The 20,791-nt window shown below is 40.9% G+C and overlaps 1 protein-coding gene across 1 annotated transcript in view; it reads left to right on the forward strand.

The window, feature by feature from the left end:
* The first annotated feature begins 5,248 nt into the window (after positions 1–5,248).
* Positions 5,249–20,791, forward strand: part of col7a1l (collagen type VII alpha 1-like) — a 90,438-nt gene continuing 74,895 nt past the window's right edge. The window contains exons 1-9 of the mRNA XM_061961489.1: positions 5,249–5,324; positions 11,295–11,475; positions 13,495–13,654; positions 16,281–16,374; positions 17,692–17,865; positions 17,956–18,119; positions 20,163–20,292; positions 20,362–20,478; positions 20,566–20,721. Coding sequence (XP_061817473.1) covers positions 5,249–5,324; positions 11,295–11,475; positions 13,495–13,654; positions 16,281–16,374; positions 17,692–17,865; positions 17,956–18,119; positions 20,163–20,292; positions 20,362–20,478; positions 20,566–20,721 — 1,252 coding nt within the window. The remainder of the gene's footprint in view (positions 5,325–11,294; positions 11,476–13,494; positions 13,655–16,280; positions 16,375–17,691; positions 17,866–17,955; positions 18,120–20,162; positions 20,293–20,361; positions 20,479–20,565; positions 20,722–20,791) is intronic.

The raw sequence follows: 20,791 nt of genomic DNA on the forward strand, positions 1-20,791 counted from the left end.
AAAAGGCCTTGATCAAACCGTTGCTGCCCTTTTTTTTATGCAGTAGAGTCTAATGTGGTAATCTTCTGAGCACTGTGTGGTTAAAGCTTGTTTTCATGACACTTGTTGTGATTGTAATCATTGAAACATGCGTGGAGGATGCACTTACATGCCTGCACTAATACTAAGACTTGCCCTTGTCTCTGTGTGCTTGGCTGCACCTGAAAACTTTCCGCTTTTGGCTTTGAAAATTTGAATTACTCCCACGCGCCAGACTCGCGTCGCCTGCGTCTCGCGTGCTGCCTTTTTTTCTCCGCTAACCGTCTCGCGGGGATAATCCATTCCGAGAGGTGGCGAGGTGGAAAATGCCATTATGTAGAAATAGCTGACGTGCGGCTGCACTTGCAGGGCCGGCCGTGTGTGAGAGAGGGGAGAAAATGAGTCAGTAAACTTCATTTTGTAATATTGTTTAATCTTCTCAAGGGCTGTGATAAATGTCACACGGGCCGGAGATGCCTGCAGATGTATGCTGTTCACTGCAAGTGTTCTTTCGTGTGGGACTATGCACGACTTCCAGTTATTAATGGCAACTTCTGTGATTGTGTCTTTTAAAATGGCATGCACCGCCGCAGACACTTATAGAGTGCCACCAAAGAAAAATTATTGCAGCATATTGAAGCAATGCTGCCCCGCGCTTGGCGGCATTCATGAATTTGGTTCTTTCTATGCTAATCAGATACATGCAGAGACAGATATGCATCGGTATGCATGTTGCTGCATGTGCTCTGGCTGTAATTGTCAAGTAGACGTATGTCAGGCCACGTACTCCAAAGACTGCATGGGATTTCTAGGCATTGCTCCCAAATCAGTGATTGTGGCACTATAGTAAATTAGTAGAGGACAGACCTACAAGAAATTTACAATTAAGTAGGGACAGTTTAAGGCCCTTTTATGTTCCCAACTGCACAAGAGCAAGGTCCATAAATTCATGCTTGGTTAAGTTTGGTCTGAAACTACTTAACCTACTGGCCCTCTCTCCAGTGACATCTGACCTCACAAATGCTTTTCTGGATGAGTACAAGCTCTGAAAAAAACGTTGGATAGTTCTATGTCCAAGTCCCAGTTTTAGCTTGTAATTTGTTCCAAAAGGTCAGAAAAGGACCAAGTTGTATGAAAACCAGAAGACTTTCTTCTAAGAAGTCATGCAGTTTCAGCTTGAAAAGTACTCGGGAGAGTGAAGAATCTTTTTTTTAAAATCCTGAATACAGACGATGAACTGGATAACCCCCAAAATCTAATGACCTTTTCTTTTTCCCATTTTTGACATTTCCTGAACTTTTTAAGTTATTTACAACCACTTGACTGCAATTAAATAACCTGGGAGGTGATTATTCCCTTCCACACACCCAAAAACACAAAACACATTTTATCAATCAATCAATCATACATTATTTATATAGCCCTTAACCACCAGTGCCTCAAAGGGCTTCACAAACCATAAATACATTCCCTGATCTGAACACACATCCGTGCGAGGAAAAACTTCAAAAGCCTCAACTGGGAAAAAGAAGAAACCTTGCGAAGGAGCCGCAGGTGGTGAACCCCCCAAGGAACTGCACTTTTTTTTTTGCCTATAATTCACAATCTTTATACGAGATAAAAGAACACGTTTTTTTGTGTTTTTTTTAAAAGGCATTCTAACTTGTAAATAGCCCTAAATAAAAGTTGGCTTACAATGGAGTCAATGAGCGGTCCTCTATTTCACCCAAAAATCCCTTTAAATAACCATCCAAAAACCGACATCAATACTCCATTTACATTTTGTGACCTGAATATTAACCAACCATTAAACATCAATGTTAAGGATCTATTTCTAGCAGTGCATTGTCACATAGAGCTAACTTACTTATGCTGCTGTCTTGACCTCATCAGCTGGCAAGCTGCTTTCTTGCCTCGGAGCTCCTGAAAGTTTTAAATCATACCTCTCACCTGTGTAGTAAAAGGATGAGAAGTTAGTTAAAACCAATTTAGATCCGGAGATGGTGAAAAATACCCGAAAAGACGCTTGGTTCCATGCCATTTTTTTTCTTTGCGAGGACAATGAGTCATCAAACGGGAATATATCAAAATCCTATCTGTCGGCATCCCAATGAGAGCAGATATTGTACAGTAAGTGATGTTTTATTGCGTTTGTTGTCGCTCATTAGGTCTGCAGTGAATAGTAGTCAAGGAAAAAGCGAACGTTGTGATGTTTGTAAAATTAATGCGGCACTGTATGCTTAAAATGAGCAAAATACGTAAATATTACACGTTATTATGAATGTGCCTGTTTCTACATTACATATATACTTACAGCGTGTATATATAACCTTGATGGAAGTGTCTGGATAATTCTAAGCACTATCGAGGCAGAATAGAGCACCTCCCACTGACGCCATTGTAAACCGACTTTTGCTCGAATTGATTTACCTGTTAGAATTCATTTAAAGAAGAAAAACATGTCTTCTTGTTTTACTTAAGGATTTTAAATGATAGGCTAAATTGAAAAAAAAAAGTGCATTTCCCCTCTAATCGATAATGTGAGAGTCCAGTCAATTGGTAAGCTGTGTCATAGGGGGATCTTCTTTGATGTAGACAAGTCGGAAACGCACAGAACATTTTGTAGAGAATATTTATAGTTTTACATGCACAAAACAATACATTTAAATGAGTGATAAATGAATATTTTACATTTGATGGCCAGAGAGGACAGAGGGCAGGGGAGAGTCACACTGACGCCACTTTAATACTTTGCTATGATTTATTTCTTGAATTCAATAGTGTTTCTCACTTTCTTTTTTAAAGTGCTGGTCTTTGGTCCCATGGTGGATTATTTTGCAGTCATACTTAAAAAAAAAAAAAAAACACTCAAAAAAGCACAGAGACTGAGTCACCAAAGCACGGGATTTATTGTTTGGGCACTCAATTCTGCAGAATGATACACAGACAGATGTACTAGCTACGCTGTGCGATAACTGAGAAGGTGTGATGCATAGGTCACATGTCAGCGATTGTTGGCGTGGTCCCATATGCAGAAAGCGGAAGAGGCAGCTTGCAGGTAAAAAGGTATTTAATAAGTAGACCAAAAAAGGCTCTGAAAGCACAGGAAAGGCTATGCTAAATGGAACTAAACTGATCAAGTTACAAAACAAAGCGGAATTCTGGAGAACAGCAAAAACTTACTCGCAGGAGAAGCATCCACATCCAAAATACATGAAGAACATTCAAAGTCCCGACGAGAAAGAAAGCATCCACACAACTTCAATAGTCTTAATTACAAAACGAAAACAGGTGCGGCACTGCAGGAAACGAGAGAACAGGAAGTGAAAACTACAAAATCAGAGCGCAGGACAGGAACTAAACACTTCACACAGGTAAAAAACAGAAATACTCAAAATAAGGTGGTGTGACTGGCCGTGACAGAACGCCCCCACCCAACAAAACATACTCAAAATAAGGTGGTGTGACTGGCCGTGACAGAATGTCCCCACCCAACAAAACGGGTTATGGATGTTCTAGAAAAAAAACAGAAATAAGCGAAGGGAGGACTAGGTGGAGGGGCGTCTGGCCATGTGTCCCCGCAGCCAGCGGGAAAGAATCAGATGGTGGTGGCAAGTAAACCACCGTCCATGGAACAGCCATATATGTGGCCAACAAGAAGGTGCACGCGATCTGCAGCGGCGCACCAGCAGCCGTTAAATTCTAGGCGTCGCTGCCAATGGCGTGACGGCCGTCAATGGAACGGCCACATTCTTGGTCCACGAGTAGGAGATGTTTGGTCGCCAGACGGCTGCCTCCAAAGCAAGCAAGGAGGGTAAGCGCCATACAGCAAGGTGGAGGTCGCAAAGGCTGCAGGGCTGGCGGTGCCGCAGGAAGACCCACTGGAGGCGTCGTCGGGACACCCACTGGAAGAGAGACAGGAAACTTTTAGTGAAAATTGCTGTAGATAAAAACGAATCTTGGAAAAAGAAGAGCATACAAAAACTCAGGTGCCACTGCACTATATTAATAACAGTCGATTTAAAAGCATATCTGCAAAGCATATCTCCGCAAGGCAGCTAATATGCCGTTTGTGCTGCTCTCTGATAGAGTTTGATTGGTTTTAAATGAGATAATCTGCCTGCGCCACCTCAGAATCATGCGCTGATTTAAGTGTTTGAATTTGTGCGACTCAGCCGCTGATTAGCTTCACTTGACTGCATGTTGCTTGCAGATCTTCCTATCGACGCCGCTCTCTCCTCGCTGAGCACGGCTAAAGGTCCTTGAGCCGTAGCGCTGCTGCTCAATACATGTTTTTTATGTCTGACACCACAACCTTCAGCGTCTTCTTCTTCTTCATGCAAGCGATTAGACAGCCCAGACAAAAGTTAAAACAACAATGTCTTTGTCTTTGACAGAATCTAATAATGATCAAAAGTGTAACCCCAAAGAGAAAAAACACTTGTCAAAACACACGTACACGCGAAATAAGCCGAGTGTAGGCGCTAACCAGATAACTTGTTGCCTGTTGTTCTAGATTTGTCGTGCTTGTGTGCACACTGTCTTTGGCCTCTGTGGAAGTAATGAAACTGTCAGTGGGTTTAGTGGACATGACTGCACTTCCTTGCATTTTCATTCTAAGAAAAACAAAATCCGCTTCGTCCAAATCAATATTTATGATCTCCTGAGGAGCAATTTACATAATCAAACCTTCTCATCGGCATGAAGATTTATTTCTTATTCTTGCTAAGCAGTGGTTTGTGTCTGGCTCTGCAATGCTCCTGCGGATTATTAGGGGTCATAAATTCCAGTGGCGTGTTTGTTCAGACGTCCCAGTAATTGCCTCTGATAGCTGGCTTGGTATTCGACAATTTAAAACGCTCCTGTGTAAGACGTTTACTCCTTTGCTCTTGTTGGAATGTGTTATAAACGTGTCTGCACCTTAGACCCTGCAATGAACTGCGCTTTTATTGTCCCCTTCCCGCCTTTATTAGAACAATGCGCAATAAATAGATCATAAACCGTGAAGGATTTATGGTGCTGCATGCGTGCACGTCTCATTGCAAGGAGGTAAACACAACATTTTTAAGAAATGGCCGCTCACGTTTTTATCTTTCTTTGACTTTCCCTGTCTAGATAAGAGGAGAGGAGCGTGAGAATTGATGATCCTGGAGCGTCGTCCTAGAATAGGACTTGTGAGGTAAAGCAGCAGCAGGAGGGAGCGGGTGATCCGAACAGGGCAAGGAGGAGTATGGGCCGCTCTGCTTTTTGCTTCTTTCTACTGTGCCTCTGCCTCCATCATCGGAGCGTCACGGCGCAAGCTGAAGGTATGGCATTACTCCTCCTACGAAATAAAACTGTAATTCACCCACTTCTTCACTAGGTAGAGCAATTTCTCCACATGCGAGTTCATTGGCGAGATCACGCCAATTCAACCAATCCCCGCAAATTATGCGCTGCCTTTGTCCGACCGAGGCCTGCAACTCTCCCACACTCATTTTCGCCAATCGAATTTGTTTTTGAGCAGCGCTCAAACGCTCACGTCAACTGTCTAATCAAAACGTATGTTTGTTTCTTGTGTAGACGAAGCAGGGACTACGTGTAATAATATGCTGTATGAACTAGGGTTGTACGTTATACCGGTATTAGGCAATTACAAGACTGCAAAGTGGTACCAGATCTACCACCTGAGCAATGTCAAAAGGCAACTGTTGTGTTCCATTTCGTAGGACATCTTTTGCTCAGACTGCCTTTTCAATAAAAGGACCACAACTATGGAACTCTTTACCGGACACTTTGAAAAGTATACCTGCACTTGTCACTTTCAAAAAACAAACAAAATTATGGCTAGTTGAGCAACAATCGTGTTCCCATGTTTAGTTTTTACTCATTTTTACTAATTGTTTTTTATGTAGCCTGCACTTTGTCTGTGTTATTATTATCATTGGCTTTTATCTAGTTTGCACTTTATCTATATTATTACTATTATCATTATTATCGACTCATTCTATTTTTTATTTTCCTATTTTAATGATGTTGGATCTGTGTTGTTGTTGTTGTTGGGGACAAGTATTGTAAATTAGCTTTGGCTACAAACACTATGATGCATACATTGGATAACTGTTTCAGATGTCTATGTTTTTGTATCTGTCCCTATTTCAAATAAACCTCTATAATAATAATTAGTATAGTACCGCAATACTAATTAATCATATTCGGTACGATACCGCCTCTGAAAAGTACTGGTATTCCCCCATACCCCCACGCCCTTGGTATCGAGATTGATACCCAAATTTGTGGTATTGTCCAAAACTAATGTAAAGTATCAAACAACAGAAGAATAGGTGATTATTACATTTTAACAGAAGTGTAGATAGAACATGTTAAAAGAGAAAGTAAGCAGATATTAACAGTAAATGAACAAGTACATTACTAATTCATTTTCTACCACTTGTCCTTAATAATTTTGACTCAATAATAGAATGATAAATGACACAATATGTTACTGCATATGTCAGCAGCTAAATTACGAGCCTTTGTTTGCTTACTTACTACTAAAAGACAAGTTGTCTTGTATGTTCACTATTTTATTTAAGGACAAACTTGCCAGTAATAAACATATGTTTAATGTACCCTAAGATTTTTTGTTAAAATAAGGCTAATAATGACATTTTTTGTGGTCCCCTTTATTTAGAAAAGTACGGAAAAGTATTGACATAATTTTGGTACCGGTACCAAAATATTGGTATCGGGACAACACTAGTATGAACTCTTTATTGATCAAAGGGCTACCCCTTCTGGGTAATGTAGTATGTAAATCAATCAATCAATCAATCAATCAGTCAATCAATGTTTATTTATACAGCCCTAAATCACAAGTGTCTCAAAGGGCTGCACAAGCCACAACGACATCCTCGGTACAGAGCCCACATCAGGGCAAGGAAAAACTCACCCCAGTGGGACGTCGGTGTGAATGACTATGAGAAACCTTGGAGAGGACCGCATATGTGGGTAACCCACCCCCCCCTCTAGGGGAGACCGAAAGCAATGGATGTCGAGTGGGTCTGACATAGTATTGTGAAAGTCCAGTTCATAGTGGATCTGACATATTAGTGAAAGTCCAGTCCATAGTGGATCTAACACAATAGTGAGAGTCCAGTCCATAGTGGGGCCAGCAGGAAACCATCCCGAGCGGAGACGAGTCAGCAGCGCAGAGATGTCCCCAACCGATGCACAGGCGAGCGGTCCACCCCGGGTCCCGACTCTGGACAGCCAGCACTTCATCCATGGCCACCGGGCCTGTGTGTCTCCCCCTCCACAAGGGAGAGGGGGGCACAGCAGAAAAGAAAAGAAACGGCAGATCAACTGGTCTAAAAGGGGGGTCTATTTAAAGGCTAGAGTATACAAATGAGTTTTAAGATGGGACTTAAATGTTTCTACTGAGGTAGCATCTCTAACTGTTACCGGGAGGGCATTCCATAGTACTGGAGCCCGAATAGAAAACGCTCTATAGCCCGCAGACTTTTTTTGGGCTCTGGGAATCACTAATAAGCCGGAGTTCTTTGAACGCAGATTTCTTGCCGGGACATATGGTACAATACAATCGGCAAGATAGACTGGAGCTAGACCGTGTAGTATTTTATACGTAAGTAGTAAAACCTTAAAGTCACATCTTAAGTGCACAGGAAGCCAGTGCAGGTGAGCCAGTATAGGCGTAATATGATCAAACTTTCTTGTTCTTGTCAAAAGTCTAGCAGCCGCATTTTGTACCAACTGTAATCTTTTAATGCTAGACATAGGGAGACCCGAAAATAATACGTTACAGTAATCGAGACGAGACATAACGAACGCATGAATAATGATCTCAGCGTCGCTAGTGGACAAAATGGAACAAATTTTAGCGATATTACGGTGATGAAAGAAGGCCGTTTTAGTAACACTTTTAATGTGTGACTCAAACGAGAGAGTTGGGTCGAAGATAATACCCATATTCTTTACCGAGTCGCCTTGTGTAATTGTTTGGTTGTCAAATGGTGGTATTGTTAAATAAATGTCGGTGTCTGTAAACATTTACTGTCTATATTATGGGTGTGCAAACCACAGCCCGCGGGCCAAGTGCAGCCTGCTGGCGTCTTCAGTTCCGTAATAGGTATAACAAGGAATCTGACGCACGGGTATTTCCAAATTAATGTTAAATATCTGACAACCAGATTGCGGGAAATGCAGCATTTATAAGTTGTTGAAGTGTGATGATAAGCTTTCATCGTCTCTCATTTACCAACAAAAATTAGCACTGTAGATCGCTCTCAACAGTTCACAAATGCTTTTAACCTGAGGGGGTAAATGTGTTGGAACGTAAATGAATGTTTAAGACGGACAAACAATTTTCAAGCGTAAAACATACACTGAGAATGTCATTAAATTGTGGATGACAGAGCAGACAATGGACAATAAGCCCTTTGGTGGTGTTTCTACCTGTAATTATAAAGTATTAATACAGTTTTTTTTACAGCTCTGAGTATGTGTCTTTACTGCCATCTAGTGGTCTACTTATGAATCCATCCTTCCATCCATGTTCTACCTCTTGTCCTCTTTGGACACCTCATCGCAGTGCCAACACAGATAGACAGACAACATTCACACTCACATTCACACACTAGGGCCAATTCAGTGTTGCCAATCAACCTATGACCAGGTGCATGTCTTTGGAAGTGGGAGGAAGCCGGAGTACCTGGAGGGAACCCCCGCAGTCACGGGGAGGACATGCAAACTCCACTGTTCTATAAAACAAAACATCAATACAGTCTTTGTTTTCCAATTTTTGTTAAAATTCTGTGCTTTTTGAGGTTAAGGTTACAGAACACTTAAAACATTGCTTAAAAAATAAATAAATTACAAGTTGATTCAATAATATTAAAAAAAAAGCATCAAATTATTGCAACAACTTTCTGAAAAAGCTGCTGCAAATTTAGACATTTTAGGCAACCACAGTCACCAAAAAAATCCTGGAGGAAATGACAAAACGTTACAACTCTGTCAAACACAATGATTTAGAGTGGCTGAGAAAGCTGAGAGCAAAATGCAGCTCTTTTTGAACACATGGTCATAAATCAACCAGTATATTGCACAACACAGCAGCTACTGAACAAATGCTGCACAATGTTTCCCACAGCAATGTATCTGTGGCGGTGTGATGCAATAATCTCTTGTTTTGAAACATTTTTCAACGACGGGATTTGGAATTATAATAAAAATAACAGTTGCACCGTTTTCCCGTTCAATAATTCGGAGTAAAAAACACAGTTTTTACCATTTTACGGTAAAATTCCGGGAACTGATCTGCCATTAATTTTACTGCAAAATGTATTGACTTTTTCAGTGTGGCAGCTGCATTCCGAACAAATTTGGACATTGGCAGAAAGATTTGGTGTCCGTTTGTCCTCGTGTGACATATGTCAGCTAGTGCCGTTGTGCGTTAGTGTGCTTGTAAACTTCACTCCCTCACACCTTGAGAGTCGCACTGGAGAACTCGGGCTTTAGCATGTTGCCCTGCACCATGTGGTTGGAGCCCTAGGTTAGGTTACACTCGCTCATTAACACATTATATAATCGGACTGTCTGTGTACAGATTTTTTTTTTACAGAGTACTATCAATCAATCAATGTTTATTTATATAGCCCTAAATCACAAGTGTCTCAAAGGGCTGCACAAGCCACAACAACATCCTCGGTTCAGATCCCACATCAGGGCAAGGGAAAACTCAACCCAGTGGGATGACAATGAGAAACCTTGGAGAGGACCGCAGATGTGGGCGATCCCCCCCTCTAGGTCGACCGGTGCAATGGACGTCGAGTGGATCTAGCATACTATTGTGAAAGTCCAGTCCATAGTGGATCTAACATAATAGTGAAAGTCCAGTCCATAGTGGGGCCAGCAGGAGACCATCCCAAGCGGAGACAGGTCAGCAGCGCAGAAACTTCCCCAACCGATGCACAGGCGAGCGGTCCACCTCGGGTCTCGACTCTGGACAGCCAGCACTTCATCCGTGGCCACCGGTCCTGTGCCCCCCCCTCCACGAGAGAGAGGGGGGCAGAGCTGAAAAGATAGAAACGGCAGATCAACTGGTCTAAAAGGGGGGTCTATATAAAGGCTAGAGTAAAAGCGCTTTGAGTACCTTGAAGGTAGAAAAGCGCTATACAAATATAACCCATTTATCATTATTTATTTATTTAGAGTATACAAATGAGTTTTAAGATGGGACTTAAATGCTTCTATGAGTACTATCTTATGTAGTCAAACAACATTAGGCGGTTGTCTACAGCAACAGCTGTTAATGTTGTTGGATACAGCGCTAGTTTGAAACCCCAACAGTATTTACTTTTGTAGACCATGCACTCGGCGACTATAGACGGTTAATTGAATAGATTAGAGCCCTTACAATATATTGTCGTACGGTGAACGCTGCTGTAATTTCTTCACCATTTGCCCGCCTATATCACACGCAATAATCCACTGAGCGCCGACACGAGCTAATGTCGAAATCAGTGGCGGCATAACAGTGTCACACGCCTTTGATAGGGTCTTGCAGCATACCTCATACCCTATCAAAGGCTCCTTGGCTGTCGGCTAACTTCTGGATTATTGATCGCCTTTTCCATCTCGGGCCTGCAGCTGCTGCCTCGCTCAAAGTTCCCATCGTGTTTGATGTGTTTTGCGCAGAACTCTGTGTTGTTGACATATGTGAGAGGACATGGAACACAATGTTAGGTCAGTATGGGATGGAAGCATTATATATGTTACCTGTGGTGAATGCTGGGATTACAGCCAAGGGAAGGCTCATTGCAGTATGATGGATCCAACATCGAACAGTGTACTCTACTTGTCTATTTATATTGCATGTCTCGTTCCAGGTTATGGAGTCATATGTGCATGCCATTAAAAAGCGCCTGTTGGCTCAGCAAGGGAGGGGGGGGGGGTCGGGCGTGACTGACCGCTATTTGAGTTGTGTTTACCTTAATATTCTCAATGCTCCTCATTGCTGTGCTAAAGTTTTACTGCAGGAGTGCTTGGAATACTGATGTTTTTTTCGGGGCTGACTTCAGTCTCATTAACAATTCATGGAAAATCTGCAGCTTGCGAGCAAACATGGTGAGACAACACTACCATCTAGTGACAAGAGTTGAAATATGATATTACTATGATGTTGCAGATTTACTCCTTTACTCATAACATCAATATAAGCATTGAATAATAATAATAATTGCATGGACATTGGACTTAATGAGCCCTTCCTGTAGCATGCAGGACAGTGGTGCAGGCAGACGTCGTGTTTCTGGTGGACGAGTCATGGAGTGTGGGCCAGAGCAGCTTCTCCAGGATCAAAGATTTTATCTCAGCGATGGTGTCTTCCTTCAAGAGCAGTGTGACAGGAGCAGAGGGCGTCCGCTTCGGAGTCACTGTCTTTGGGGATGTCCCCAGGTACTGCAAACTCTATTGGTTGTATTCAGTCACAGGACTTTTTCTGACCTGTTTAGTTCCAGTGAACGAAGTGGTGGTCAACCAAACCAATATGGCTACCGTGCAGCAAACAGTGTGCAAACTACCTGAGTACACAAGGGGCCTAGATCTTTCTGCTCAAGGCAGATACGAGCAAAAGCAAACGATGCAATAGAATCGATCCCTGTATGTCAGGGGTGTCAAACGTACAGCCCGAGGGCCGGATCAGGCCTGCAAACAGGTTTTATCCGGCCCGCGTGATGAGTTTGCTAAGTATAAAAATGAGCCGAAATTTTGGAATGAAAGAAACTGCTGTTCTGAATGTGTCCACTAGATGTTGCAATAGCAATTCTTTGTATCTTTGTAGATGGTGCTACATATATATATAAAAAAAAAACACATGATGTTGGTACACCAGTCGAGAAAAGTGAGCAAACTACATAAATAACATCCTGTAATTACATTTTCATATTTTTTTTTTATCTTGATAGATTGAAAATTAAGATCATTGAGTTGACTGATGAACATAATCACATATTTTTTTTCAGAAGGTATAAATAACAACAAATAAAAGGTAGAATACTATTAACCGCAACATGTAAATGTAAAAAAAAACTACAACATTATTATTTGTACATTTTCAGAATGTGCTTGTTCTATTTTTAAACAATGAAAACAATCTGACGTTTTCTTTATTTTTAAGTTATCGTGCTGTGATTTTAGCAGTCCGGCCCACTTGGGAGTAGATTTTTCTCCATGTGGGCCCCCGATCTAAAATGAGTTTGACACTCCTGCTGTATGTTATCAAAAAAAAAAATGTTAGCAAACTCAGGGATTATTAGTCGGTTGCGTTGTCAGACATGTCAAACTATCTGGTGCTCCAGATGTCATTCTACACAACAAAACAGATGCCTCCAACTTCTTTGTGTGTGGCTGGTTCATGGAAACTCGATAGCCTTGATTCACTGTTTTTATTTTATTTTAACATTATGAACTCTTAAAGACAATCGGTGCCACAGTGAGACCTGACTGGTTGTGAGAGAAGACGGAGAAGTGATCACAGCTCACTGTAACTGCATGGGAAGTTTTGGCCATGTTGCCTTGTTGTTGTTGCACGCGTCGTTACGAGCATGCCTGGTTTTCCCCTTCTTTATCAAACTACAACTATAGGTCTCAAGGTTGTGTGTGTGCTGAAAGATTAGTGTACAATTGCTGACTTTGGTAAAAGCTAAATTCTTTTAGATTTTTCTCACGTTTACTTTATTTATTTAGACTCAACTGGACACAAACTATTCTCCCTTCTCCCCTCAGGCAGGAGACTACTGTCCATCCAGACCCACACCTCCCGCCACCTGAACAGTTTTTTCCCACTCGGCCGTCAGACGCATGATAGCTCAGTTACAGCTCATTTTTATTACCTATTCTGTGTTATATGTGTTTTATGTTGCACGATTGTACCAAGAAGAATTCCTAGTTTGTGAACCCGTTCTCAAACAATGCCAATAAAACTATTCTGATTCTGATTAGACTCGCTGAGTTGGTGGTTTACGAAACACTGGTAGAAAAAATGCGGTATAAGATCATTGAAACAAGATAAAATACAAAAAATATCAAGATAATACTTAAATGAGAAAACTAAACGTTAAAAGTACATCAAAACAAACTTTTAACAATGTGATCACTTTAAACTTTTGCGTTTCTCGTCGTTGTTTTAGAAAATCTTTGAAAAAGCCTTTTTGATTACCTCTCGAGAAACTCTGAAGAAACTTTGATCCTTTTCTCGATTTCAACGATTCCAACAGCCTAAAACAAAACAAGCATTAGGCATTTTTCTTTGAGAAAGGCAAAATGTGGCCCAGAACGTTTTGACAACAGATGCCTGCTTGACCACCACTTTGACCTTTGCATATTTAATGATACGGACGTGACGTCAGGTGAATACAACCTATACACATGTGTAGAGCAGTTCCTGTTTCCCCACACTCTTTTGTCCGCTTGCAGGATGCGGATTGCTTTGACGGACTACAGCTCTCTGGAAGAGGTGCTAGGAGCCATCAGAAACCTTCCCTATGAGGGCGGCGCCAGGAAGATGGGCGTCGCCCTCCAGTTTCTCGTAGACCATGTTTTCAGCGCCGCCATCAGTCGAGACCATGCACCCAAGGTACCAAACAGGTCACACTTGGAAAAGTACTACAGGGGCCTGCTGGTTATTTGGCCTCACAGTCAAGAGGTTGAGGGTTTGAATCTGTGTAGTGTCATCTTTTGTGTAGTTTGCATGTTTTTCTTCTACATTTGAGAGTTTTCTTCCTCTCATATTCCAAAAACATGCTTGTTAGGTTAATTGAAGACTTAAACTGTCCATAGGTTTGAATGTGAATGGTTGTTTGTCTGGATGTGCTCTGTGATTGACTGGTGACTTGTGCTTGGTTGACTAAAGTCAGCTGGGATAGGCTCCAGCTACTCCCGTGACCCTCATATGAAGTAAACAATTAATGGATAGATGGAAAACATACACGTGTACACTAAAACATATGTGTGTACTTCCCTTTATTATCCTTCTTTTTTTTTTAAATGTGTCTTCTTTCTTTTTCTTCTTTGTCTTTTCCTTCTTTTTGTTTTTCTTCTTTAAGTTGTCTTCTTTTTTTATATTCTTCTTGTTTGTGTTCTTCATTTTCAGTTTCTTCTTCTTCTTGTTCCGAATTCTTTATTCCCCTTCATTCTTCTACTTTCTTCATCTTTGTTCCTCTTCATTCTTCTTTTTTTTCATCTTTGTTCATCTTTATTCGTCTTCTTCTTGGTCCTCTCCAAGGTTTCTCATAGTCATTCACATCGACGTCCCACTGGGGTGAGTTTTTCCTTGCCCTTATGTGGGCTCTGTACCGAGGATGTCGTTGTGGCTTGTGCAGTCCTTTGAGACACTTGTGATTTAGGGCTATATAAATAAACATTCATTGATTGATTGATTCTTTATCTTCCATCATCATCATCATCATTGAAACCACGTGGTTCTCCTGCTTCTTCGTCCATCCACTTACTAAAACCGTTCCCTTTCCTGATAAAGTTGCTCCCAGTCCCAGTTGGCCTGTTTGTGTTGAATAAAGAGAGCACATTTACTTCAGAACGAGAGACAGCAACTAAACTTGTCAAATGATAAAATGTGAAGTATTTTTCTTCTTTATCAGCGGCCCGGTAGACTTGGTGTAACGCTGCCGGTTGGCATTCCCATCAGCTCGCTATCTTTTGAGTGAGCTTGAGAATAATTTTGCACTTGATGTGGGAAGGCAGCGGGAAGAGGATTAGGCTGATATATTGAATTTGCACCGACTGAGGCGTGTGCGTGCAGCAGCTACAATCTTTTATTGATGACCTGCTCCCTTTTTGTCTCCTCCCTTAAACTTTCTGTCAACTTTGGTTAATTTATAATAATGAACAAATTAATAGTCTCAGTCGCATGCTTGTTCTGTTTGCTTGATTTGTCTAATTATGTATTCTAATCAAGAGCTAAACCATGAACAAATCTGTGGGGCTTTAATGAGCATGATGCTGTTTTCAAATGAGGGGCTTTTTGCTCAAACATCGGTGAATTAATTATTTAGCTGCACAACTGTGCAAATGTTTAAAGTGTACCGTTGATTCTAACAGCAAGACCTACATTCTCTTAATTTCAAACCCAGATATTTACTATATAAGTACCTCGGGGTAACCCTTGACTCTCACCTCACATATGGTATGCATGTACAAATTGTAACTCCAATCATCCATCCATTTTCTACCGCTTATTCCCTTTGGGGTCGCGGGGGGCGCTGGAGCCTATCTCAGCTACAATCGGGCGGAAGGCGGGGTACACCCTGGACAAGTCGCCATCTCATCGCAAATTGTAACTAAACAAATAAAAAACGATTTGTTTTCTATAAAATAAGATTGTTTTTGTCACCACCTGCCTCAAGGTTATATATACATGATTGATTGATTGATTGATTGATTGATTGATTGATTGATTGATTGATTGAGACTTTTATTAGTAGGTTGCACAGTGCAGTACATATTCCGTACAATTGACCACTAAATGGTAACACCCGAATAAGTTTTTCTACTTGTTTAAGTCAGGGTCCACTTAAATTGATTCATGATACTGATATATACTATCATCATAATAAAGTCATCACACAAGATAATCATCAGAGTATGTACATTGAATTATTTACATTATTTACAATGCAATAGTTCTTACTGTCTTTTTGTATGGGCATTAACAACCAAGGAATTATTCAAACGTGTGGCAAGACTGTACAACAGAATCCATCATAGGATCCCTGGTTGGACCCATCATTGTAATGCTCTATCACTGTTGAGCGCCTTGACTTTACAGAACTCTGTTCTTCGCCCTGGGATTCATTTACAGTGCACTCGGGAAGTATTCACTGTGCTTCACTTTTTCCACTTTTTGTTATGTTAAATATACAACTTCCAGGGCTCTTTTAAAAGTCTAATCAGGCATCTGGCAGACGACTCTTGCTGTGACCACTGCTGACTAGAATCGTGGTCTTTACGTCTTTATTCATCCTTTATGTTCTGTTAAAAATAAGTCTCTACTGAGCAGTCCAGAATTGCTTTTTAAGTATTTTCATCTTTAGTATAGTATAGACCAATATTAAAATAAAAATGAAATTGGTTATAATAGGAGATAAATCTACATGAGACTTGAATAATTGTTGGTGTGTAATGTACAATTACGTGTTTAGTGAAATGAAGAAGTATGCGGCCTGACAGCTTCTTCTTCTCTACAGGTAGTTGTTTTGATCACAAACGGACCCTCGGACGACCCGATTGACACCGCAGCTCGAGAAGTGTCCGACAACGGGATTTCGCTGTATGCTGTCGGTGAGTGGCCATTTTAAATTCCATCAGCATGCATCCCCACTGCAGCGGCCCTTCAGATCTTATCCGGACGCCGCCGTCCTACCTTCTGTTAGAAATTCATGTCCTGTACAGTCGGAATTCATCGGATTCCACCCAAGACCTTTGCGTTTCTCCTTACGAGATCTTTATTTTAAAGTGTTGCTGAGTGAGATGTACGTGAGTCATACGTTGTGCACTTAATGGCCACAATGTTAGGTATCATTTGCACTTTTTAGTTTTGTTTCATCATTTCAGTTGAGGTGTGAATAAGGAAAGAGGGAATATGTGCAAAGAAGCATCTACTGAATCTGTACATAAGAATAAGTGAGAAATGAAGTACTTGCAAAGGATAGACATCACCAACAGGCACAAGACATTGAAACAACGTTGATTATACATACATGTCCTTTAAAAATGACTTTGAAACAACGTTGCAAAATAGCTGATGTTGTAAATTGAGACAACGCTGGTGTCTAACGTTGGATCCACTTGGTTGTTTGGGAAATGCCCAAATTTCAATGGTCAAATTAACGTCACAACCTGACATTGAATAAACGTCAAAAACAATGTTGTTTCAACGTTGTATTTGTGTTGTAAAATATTGGTTGGAAAATGACCAAAATTCAATGGCCAAATCAACGTCTGAACCCAAAATTGATTAGTCGTCGTCGAAAAGCATGTTGTTCCAACGTTGGGTTTGAGTTGCTCAACATCAGGACCTCATTCAGCAAGTTCTCAATGTTGTTTTAATGTCTTGTATATGCGACCTTCCCTCTGGATGTTGGATTAACGCTATTTCTTCTCTCAAACGGCCACACAGAAATCGTATTCCTCCTTGCTGGAAGCGCTGCAATAATTACTGCTCATTAGCAGATCGCACTCTAATTGCGGCCATTTTTCACCGGGCGGTTCATCACCCAGTGGCACTCCTCTGATTCATCACTGCTGCTGACAAGTTCTGCAGGTGTCAACAAACAAGAGAGGAGCTTCGTGCAGCACACATAGCACATGTGTGCACACACACATTTTCTGTCTGGTTTTGATTGATGAGTTGTTGTCAACTAGGAATTATTTTCTCCTGAGCACGTGCACAATTAATCTCAATTAACTTTATTTAGAAACAAATGTGTGTCAGCCTGTGCAAAATATGCAGTGTCATCTTCATTTATGTGGTGATTGAAGCCCAGTGCACATAATAATAATAACAGTGAATACAATGAAAATACCACAACTCCCCCTTCTGGATTAGAGCAGCTATCGACATAACATGTTGTGCATCGTCTTTCTTCTGGTGCCCAGGTGTGCAGGGAGCTCACATATCAGAGCTGAGAAGCTTGGTGTCTCAGCCCTACGAGGAGCACCTCTTGACCTGTGCTGACTTCCCGCTCTTGGAGACCGTGCTTCCTAAACTGTCCCGCAGGGTGTGTTTCACCGCCTCTGAGCCGCCGCGGCCTGTTAAAACACTCCCGCCTGGTGAGAAAGAATTGTCAACCCATTGAGGTCTCATTAAACTGCAGGTGTACCCACTATATCTATATGTACATGTTCTCCTCTTGTTTCCAGTCAAAGAGCCCATCATGGGTCCCAGAGATTTACAGGTCAGCGAGCTAGCCTATGGGTCAGTTCGACTTACATGGACGCCCGCCACAGGGGACGTCACAGGGTATAGACTCCTGGTGGTACCTCTCAGCGCCAGAGGACATCTTGTCCAATCACAGCAAAGACTGGTGAGGACTGAACACCAGGTGCACATTTATGGATCAGATGCTATACTCTAATTTAATTAAATTTGACTGAATTTTGTTAAACACATGTTCATACATACATTTAACAAGCACACGTACAATCACATAACTACATCAGATCACATATGATCTCACCACTCATTGTCATCATTATCATAACACAGGACTGTAGTTCATCTAAGATGCTGCTACATGCGAGGTGATAGTAATTGTTATGAAATGAAATTAGTTTATTTCGGTCATATAATCAAACATTTTGTGTGATCAATTGAACAGCACAGATTATACATATTAACAATCATACACATACACACACAAAAAGAAAAAGGAATAGGCTGAAGCCAAGGCTTATATTTGCCTATTCCATGCATTCACTGAAAACTAGATTGCCTGGAACATCAACGTTAAAAAAATCAATGGGATGAAAGTAATCGTTACTATATTTTATAATTTTCCAGTATTTCCCCTTAAAGGCTTTCTTAAACCTTAACAAAGAACTACATGTCTTCAACTCATCACTGAGCTTGTTCCACCATTTAACTCCTAAAACTACAATTCATTTGTATTTTATATTCGTTCTTACTTTACATATTTAAAAAATCAATACCCCCCGTAAATTATAGTTTCTCCTCTTAATTTAAATAACCTAAGAATACAAGCTGGAAGGCTGTTGTTCTTTACTTGAAACACAATTTCCATTGTTTTTAAAAACACAATATCTGAAAATTTTAACACATTAGAATTTATGAATAATGGATTGGTAGGTTCATAGTAGCACGCTTTTTGTATTGTAATTACCCTTTTCTGAAGTTTAATTATTCGGTCTACGTTTGTTTTATAAACATTTCCCCAAACTTCAACACAATATGTTAGATATGGAAAAATAAAATAATAAATAACATATGCAGACATTTCTTATTCAGCATGTGTCTTACTTTATAAAGACTAGCAATGGATTTGGATCTGCAGTTTCCAACATAATTTATGATCAATTATTATTCCCAAGAACTTAGTTTCATATACTCTATCAATTTCTACTTGATTTAATTTTAATTTTACTTCACAATTTGTCCTTGCACCACTAAACACCATACATTTTGTTTTCTTATCATTTAATGATAACTTATTAATATCAAACCATTTTTTTAGCTGAAGCAACTCAACCTCTATTATCCTCAACACTTGCCTCAAGTCTTCTCCTGAAAAATATACATTTGTATCATCTGCAAACATAATACATTTCAATTTATTAGATACTGAACAAATATCATTTAAATAAAGTATGAATAACTTATAATAGAGATGAATATTATTACTCTTCTGCGATGAGGTGGCGACTTGTCCAGGGTGTACCCCGCCTTTCGCCCGAATGCAGCTGAGATAGGCTCCAGCACCCCCCGCGACCCCAAAAGGGACAAGTGGTAGAAATTGGATGGATGGATGGATTATTACTCTTTGTTAATGTTGTTATTACTTTTAACAATACTATTACTATAACACAATTGATGTTATGCAAACTACCATATTTGTAGACATAGGCCTATCTGCTGATGCAGTTATTTGTTGTTGCAAATAAATACAATAGAATAGAATGTTAAAGAATGAATAAAAACAGCTATTCACACCACTGAGAAAAAATTTAAAGTCCCAACGATCGTCACGCACACACTGGGTGTGGTGAAATGTGTCCTCTGCATTTGACCCATCCCCATCTTCACCCCCTGGGAGATGATGGGAGCAGTGAGCAGCAGTGTGCGCCGCACTCGGGAATCATTTGGTGATTTAACCCCCAATTCCAACCCTTGATGCTGAGTGCCAAGCAAGAAGGCAATGGGTCCCATTTTTATATAGTCTTTGGTATGACTCGGCCAGGGATTGAACTCACAACCTTCCAGTCTCAGGGCGGACACTCTAACCACAAGGCTGCTGAGCTGTATGTACAGTATGTATAATAATTAAGGAAGAAAGTCATATGATTGCACATTGTTTTGCGCATATTATTACACTTCTGGTGTCATTTCTCAGATTGACCTGAAGGCAGATGTGACAACAACCATGGTGACGGAGCTGAGCCCAGAAACCCGTCATTCCCTAACTGTGTACGCCGTGTATCCCGGCCTCATTGGAGAGTCTGTAACAACCACAGCACTGACAAGTAGGTTTAATGCTAATATTACTTTTGCTTTTCTGCCCTGAGCAACACGTCTCATTTATTTTTTCCCAGCACCATTGCCCCAGGTGTTAAATTTCCGTGTTATTGAAGAAGGCCTCTTCTCGCTCCGTCTGGGCTGGACACCTCCTCTGGGAAAGCTCAAGGGATTCAAGATCTTCATCCCAAGATGTGCGACGACAACTTGCAACGCAACTACAGAGACGTGAACATGTATTTTGTCTTGAATAACAATTCTGTTGGGGTTCTTGAATGCAGCCAACCGACCAGGATTTGCCTACGAGCAGCTGCTTCCGGGAGACGCTTCCTCTCACGTGATCGACAGCCTGGAGGAGGACAGGAAGTACACCATCAGTATTTATGTGGTTTACCCTCAGGGACCGAGTGAACCTGTTTCCATTGTAGGAAAGACTTGTAAGTAGTTTGAAGCTGTAGTAGCACTGCATGTCCACAGGAGGGTAATGCTGTTCTATAGATCAGTGGG

This window comes from Nerophis lumbriciformis, linkage group LG05, assembly GCF_033978685.3.
Source record: "Nerophis lumbriciformis linkage group LG05, RoL_Nlum_v2.1, whole genome shotgun sequence".
Lineage (NCBI taxonomy): Eukaryota > Metazoa > Chordata > Actinopteri > Syngnathiformes > Syngnathidae > Nerophis > Nerophis lumbriciformis.